General features: G+C 37.5%; 1 protein-coding gene across 1 annotated transcript in view; it reads left to right on the forward strand.

Annotated features, from left to right (window-relative positions):
• ptgs1 (prostaglandin-endoperoxide synthase 1) overlaps positions 1 to 7,058 on the forward strand; it is a 33,808-nt gene that overhangs the window by 12,815 nt on the left and 13,935 nt on the right. Inside the window, exons 5-8 of the mRNA XM_016542039.1 lie at positions 2,133 to 2,276; positions 2,467 to 2,648; positions 3,307 to 3,390; positions 4,430 to 4,676. Of these exons, the coding sequence (XP_016397525.1) occupies positions 2,133 to 2,276; positions 2,467 to 2,648; positions 3,307 to 3,390; positions 4,430 to 4,676 (657 nt within the window). The remainder of the gene's footprint in view (positions 1 to 2,132; positions 2,277 to 2,466; positions 2,649 to 3,306; positions 3,391 to 4,429; positions 4,677 to 7,058) is intronic.

Here is a 7,058-nt window from a genome sequence, read left to right on the forward strand (position 1 = left end):
CTTTAAAGTTGTCCAAATGAAGTTCTTAGTGATGCATATTACTAATCAGAAATTAAGTTTTGATATATTTTTGGTAGGAAATTTACAAAATATCTTCATGGAACATGATCTGTACTTAATATCCTAATGATTTTTGGCATAAAAGAAAAATCTATAATTTTGACCCATACAATGTTTTTTTGGCTATTGCTAAAAATATATCCCAGCGACTTAAGGCTGGTTTTGTGGTCCAGGGTCACAAATTATTGATGTAAAATACCTGTCTATCATTCCCAATCTCTCAGTACACTTGAAGGTGTGTCCTTGATATTATGATGGTCTGTTGGTGGTGAAGGACATCAGCACCTGTGGGCACATCTGGACCAGCGTTCTCACGGGCGATCAAACGAGCACTTCCTCTAGTGTCCCTGCATCAAGCAGCTGTGCGTCTCATAAAGGCCATATGTTGTAGACGTCTCTTCACCTCCTCGGATTTCTCTTTCATCCTCTCTCTCTCGCTCTCTTTATTCTGTCTGTAAATCCTCCCGCTCTGTGGACTCCATCTGATAACGAGTCTCCAGTCATTTTCAGGCTTTATTTTATTAGTGGCATTTTATCAAAGACTGAGGTCCTCCGAGATGCTCGTTTGATATTTAATCTTTCCGTCAAGGCCTGGAAAACACTATTACGCGCCGCTGGCTCTATACTGGCGTCTGCGCAGCTCTCGCACAGACAGACTTTATGGATTTTGTCTGTTTGACTATTAAAAAGCTTTAATTGGCTACATTGCATTCATTTATCTCTCGGTGAGATCAGCGATTCCTGCGTGATTTAACTGGTCAGACAAATGGATGAATTCACATAATAGTGTCGTGTTCACAATCATAAATACTGTCTACACTTCCAGTATGCTCATAAAAGCAGTCAAGCCATTTCTTACCTGTTAGTCTCAGGATCAGATGAACTGCACAGGACAATGACAAAAGGTAACTGGAATCTGCAGGTCACATCAGATTAATTACAAGTTGTGTTTACATGTTTAAAAAAACTGCTAAGTCCAAAAAAGAACTTATTGAGGATTTTGAGATTTTTACAGGTTTACCGGTGCATCTCAATAAATTAGAATGTCGTGGAAAAGTTCATTTATTTCAGTAATTCAACTCAAATTGTGAAACTCGTGTATTAAATAAATTCAGTGCACACAGACTGAAGTAGTTTAAGTCTTTGGTTCTTTTAATTGTGATGATTTTGGTTCACATTTAACAAAAACCCACCAATTCACTCTCTCAACAAATTAGAATACTTCATAAGACCAATAAAAAAACATTTTTAGTGAATTGTTGGCCTTCTGGAAAGTATGTTCATTTACTGTACATGTACTCAATACTTGGTAGGGGCTCCTTTTGCTTTAATTACTGCCTCAATTCGGCGTGGCGTGGAGGTGATCAGTTTGTGGCACTGCTGAGGTGGTATGGAAGCCCAGGTTTCTTTGCCAGTGGCCTTCAGCTCATCTGCATTTTTTTGGTCTCTTGTTTCTCATTTTCCTCTTGACAATATTCAGGTCTGGTGAGTTTTTCTGGCCAGTCAAGCACACCAACACCATGGTCATTTAACCAACTTTTGGTGCTTTTGGCAGTGTGGGCAGGTGCCAAATCCTGCTGGAAAATGAAATCAACATCTTCAAAGAGCTGGCCAGCAGAAGGAAGCATAAAGTGCTCCAAAATTTATTGGTAAACGGGTGCAGTGACGTTGGTTTTCAAAAAACACAATGGACCAACACCAGAAGATGACATTGCACCCCAAATCATCACAAACTGTGGAAACTTAACACTGGACTTCAAGCAACTTGGGCTATGAGCTTCTCCACCCTTCCTCCAGACTCTAGGACCTTGGTTTCCAAATGAAATACAAAACTTGCTCTCATCTGAAAAGAGGACTTTGGACCACTGGGCAACAGTCCAGTTCTTCTTCTCCTTAGCCCAGGTAAGACACCTCTGACGTTGTCTGTGGTTCAGGAATGGCTTAACAAGTATATATATATATATATATGACAGCAAATAAGATGTGTGCATAATTTCTGGCCTTTGTTTCACTGTGTTTTTCTAGATATTATTTTGTCTGATGGTGTTTTTAAATATTCTTTCCCATCACAGTAAGAGCCAACTTAATCCCAAGTCCCCCAACATACAATTCCAAATATGACTACTTGAACTGGGAAGCATATTCCAACATCACCTACTACACAAGAATTCTTCCACCAGTCCCTCGGGACTGCCCCAAGCCATTGGGAGCCAAAGGTAAGAGGCTATAATCAAAGTTTACTCCAAATCAGTGGTGCCTCTTCCTTCTGAAGGACACATGATCTGAAAATGCATTTTTCCTCATAAGAAGCGATATTAAAATACTCCAAGTATATCAGAATACCAAAGTCACCAGAAATACCTTGTCTTCTGAGGCTGTGGTAAAATCATTCCATGTGTCCCTCAGGAAAAATGAAGCTTCCAGACCCCAAGCTTCTGGTAGAGAAGTTCATGCTAAGGCGGAATTTCAGACCGGACCCTCAGGGAACAAATTTGATGTTCGCCTTTTTCGCTCAGCACTTCACGCACCAGTTTTTCAAGACTCACAACCGTCTTGGACTTGGGTTTACAAAAGGTCTGGCTCATGGGGTGAGTAACAGTTTTTACAATTTAACATTTGATCTCTTAATAAACAAATCAAATCAAGTGTTTGATGGCTCTACCTGCAGGAAAGGGCTTTTAAAAAATCTGTTCATGCGGTTTTTGAGAGAAAGAGAAAGACGATAAAATGTTTCTCTTGGACACTGAATCCATGTTCATTAAAGACCTTCTTGGGCAGAGATATAACTTAATGCTGTTTTTTCACAGTGGGACATCAACACATCAACACTCATGTTAGTGTTGGAAGGAATTGGGGAAGGGTCAAAAAATCTTTATCTCATTGTCAGCACACAAGCATAATATTATATACTATTTTAAAGGAAGGTGGAAATGAATGTATAATTGATTGTTGAAAATGAGTGTTGTACAGTACACTCTCAGAATTAATGAATGCAGTATTAATATATATATTATACCCTATATTATATAATATAATGTATATTTATACCCTGAAGGTACATATCAGGACTTTAAAAGAACATATTAATAGTATATATAGTATCTTTTGAAATGGTATCACACACAGTGACGGTTTTGTAACTTTTTTTCTGAAAGTGTATGCAATGAAAACTAAAAATGTTTGAATAATGCAGTTACAGTATCAGCTTATTAGGATGTCTGTATTTGATTGCATATTGAAAACTAGGTGGATGCTGGGCATATTTATGGAGATTCTCTTGATCGCCAGCTAGACCTCAGACTGCATAAAGACGGGAAGTTGAAGCACCAGGTACCGTTCACCAGTTAAATGTCAGGCATGCTGTGGAGTCATCAGTCGTGCTAGGCTGAGCATGTCTCCAAGTACATGAGATATGTCATTCTGATCATTTGTATATATCATAGGTAAAACGTGTTAAATATGATCTATCATTCAGTTCTTTTCCATTACAGAGGGTCACTCAGATTAAAACTGCTTACTGCCTCACTTTTACTGTTCTTATACTAAAAAATAGCAGTTTATACTAAATCATATTTACCTGTTTTACAAATGATATACAGATTCTTTCTGCTCGTGTTTCATAATTGTGGCCCTGTACATTTTCAGTTGCTTTATTTCACTGCATGTGTGCAAGCATTTCCTTCTGAATGCCTGTGCGGATAACCTCATAGAATTGTGGGCGTGAACATGTGGTTTTTGTTAAGCCTCAGTGATGTAATTTAAGATATTGCACACTGTTTAGTCTTGTAACAGTGAGTATAGTGTGATTAGTAAGTTAGTGTGGCCATACAGTTATATACTAATCGAAACCTGTTAAAGAGATTTCAGGACAGTTTTTGTGAATTCACCCTATATAAACTACCGTTCAAAAAGTCTGGGCTTGATATTTTTTCATATTTTTGAAAAAAGTCTCTACTGCTCACAAAGGCAGCTTTAAAAAAAATAAAAAATTGCAATATTGTAAAATATTATTATACAATTTAAAAGAACTCTTCTCTGTTTTAATATATTTTAAATGTAATTTATTCCTGCGATGGCAAAACACATTTTCAGCAGCCATTACTCAAGTCTTCATGCAGTGTCACATGATCCTTCAGAAATCATGCTAATATGCTGCTCAAGAAACATTTATTACTATTATCAATATTGAAAAGAGTTTTTGTTTGTTTGTTTTTGTTTTTGTGGAAAGCATGATACATTTTTTCTGGATTCTCTGATGAATAGAAATGTGAAAAGTATGGCATTTATTTGATTATTACTGGTAGAGCAAAGTGATAAGAGAAAACAATTCTGCATTTTACCATGATATTTCTGTTTGGCACTGATGTAGGTGGTCAATGGTGAGATATACCCCCCCACAGTGCTAGATGCACCGGTCAAAATGAACTACCCACCGTCTGTCCCGCCAGAGCTGCAGCTGGCCATTGGGCAAGAAGTGTTTGGACTGCTGCCGGGTCTCAGTTTGTACGCCACCTTGTGGCTGCGTGAGCACAACCGTGTGTGTGATATCCTGAAACAAGAACATCCAACCTGGGGGGATGAGCAGCTGTTTCAGACCACCAGGCTCATTATTATAGGTAACGATTTCCTCAAATCCTGTGGATTTTCTTTTGCTTGGGAACTTTTATTTTATATAATATTTGACTGTTACAATAATTAATATCGAAATGGGCATATTACAATAACTATGTTGAGAGAATACTTATATAATTATATTAATATATTACATTGAAAATTATGCACTTATGTACTTATAATCAGAGATGGGCGTAAATACATGAAAATGTATTTCAAATAAAAATACTGTGTGGAAAAATTTATTTAAATACAAATACAGTATTTAGTATTTTGAAAATACACAAAATACGTGTGAAATTGGCCATCCAATGTAGGCATCCCCATAAGCTGAAATCTATCTGGACCTATTCTGAATGCAAAAAACAAACAAACAAACATTTAGATGTGTACGACTGCTTAGAAACTTCAGTTTCCATTTTAAATACATCTTCCCTTGCCTGTAGAAAATACAAAAATAAAAAGAACACTCTTTATATTTATTTCATGTAAAGTTTATTTTGTTGTATATAAAGTTTATTCAAATTAGAAAGTCAAATCTAAATTGTACATTTTAAAATTAGAATTCATTTTTTGAGGAACAATAACAATAAACAATAAAACCAAAAGCTGAAGATCTTTTGTATCATTCATCAGTATTTGTATCAGTATTGTTCAATCAGTATTGTTCAATTTAGTGCTATATGTTATCATATTCATACAGTATGTTTTGTTCTAATGTCACAAGTCATAATCTCAAGTTTACCGGGTTTTACACGATTCTTTGATTCCTTTATGTGGGTTTAAGTAGTGTACTCAAAAATATTTTCACATGTGTCCTCCAAAATGACCCACAACCTTATCAGTTTATATGTGAACAAATCCATTTCTTCATAAGCTTCCCACAAAATGATTGTTTGACAAACTACTCTGCAAACTACTTCCTCTGACCGCTGCTTTCTGATTGATTGGAGAACAATTACTCCGAGTTGCCCCCCTGTCGTTTCACAGTGTAAAAAGTGTCAAGCAAGTGTCAAAAAAGCAGTGACCGTTTAGGGAGGAGCGCGCGCAGTCAGCAGTTTGGATGTAGATCCAGGCAAAGTATGAAGAAGGCTTCAACTGCACAAACCGCTTCCACTACGAGAGAAAGCGGCAGCTGCGCAGTGATTCCACCGCTTGTCGCGTCCCGTGTGAAAGGGCCTTTAGTCAAAAGTCTCTGCGTTCCACTCGGTCTCAGAGCGCGCGCACAAAAAAAAACTGCCTGCCAACGTGTGAGTGTGAACTTGAATTTCCTTTCGCGGCTTACTGCACTTATAATAAGTGCAACTGCACAAAGCACATCACACTCTTTTACTCAAACATTCGTCCATGTTTCTTTTCCCACTCCAATGTTTTCCCACTAAAAGCTGCATGGATATATTTGCTTACCCCGACAGGCCTTTTTCTATGTAACGTAAACAATGTAGAAAAAGTTCAATCAATTCACACTTGATTAAACTATTTACACTTTACATTATCGCCACGATATGTATTGTCATATCACCCAGCCCTAACATGCAGTAATGCTCTAAACACATTTTGACAAGCTAGTTGATAAAAAAAAAAAAACAACCGATTAACTATTAACACATGATTGGCTTATGCTATTTTTCCCTTGTTGGTGCTCTTTTATTCTTTCATGTTAACTGAAGGCAAATCTGAATGATGCACTAGTTTCACCTTCTCTTATTCCAGAAAAGTCACTCATACAACACTGAATGGATCCGTACAGTCATGGCCAAAAGTTTTGGCAGTGACATAAATTGTGTTTTGCAAAGTTTGCTGCTTCAGTATTTGTAGATTATTTTTCCACATGTTTCTATGGTATACTGAAAAACAATGATAAGCATATCAGAAGTTTTAAAGGCTTTTATTGGAAAAATAAATAAATATAAAAAATATGAGTCAATATCTACAGTGTTGACCCTTGTTCTTTATAACCTCTGCAATTCGCTCTGGCATGCTGGATATTAGCTTCTGGGCCAAATCCTGACTGATGGCGATCCATTCTTGCCTTAATAGTTCTTGGAGTTGATCACAATTTGTGGGCTTCTGCTTGTCCACTGGCATTTTGAGGACTGACCACAGGTTCTCTATGGGATTGAGATCCAGGGAGTTGCCTGGCCACGGATCCAAAATTTCTATGTAATGATCTTCGAGCCACTTCTTTATCACTCTTGCTTTGTGACATGGTGCTCCATCACGCTGGAAAATGCACGGATCATCACCAAATTGCTCATGAATCGCTCTTGCAGGACGTTTTGGGCAGAATTATGAGAGAGGCCACTCCCTTGGTTGAAAAGCAACCCCACAAATGGATGGTCTCAGGATGATTCACTGTTGGCACAACACAGCACTCATGGAAG

The sequence above is a fragment of the Sinocyclocheilus rhinocerous genome, unplaced genomic scaffold (assembly GCF_001515625.1).
Source record: "Sinocyclocheilus rhinocerous isolate Xijiao unplaced genomic scaffold, SAMN03320098_v1.1 scaffold157, whole genome shotgun sequence".
Classification (NCBI taxonomy): Eukaryota; Metazoa; Chordata; class Actinopteri; order Cypriniformes; family Cyprinidae; genus Sinocyclocheilus; species Sinocyclocheilus rhinocerous.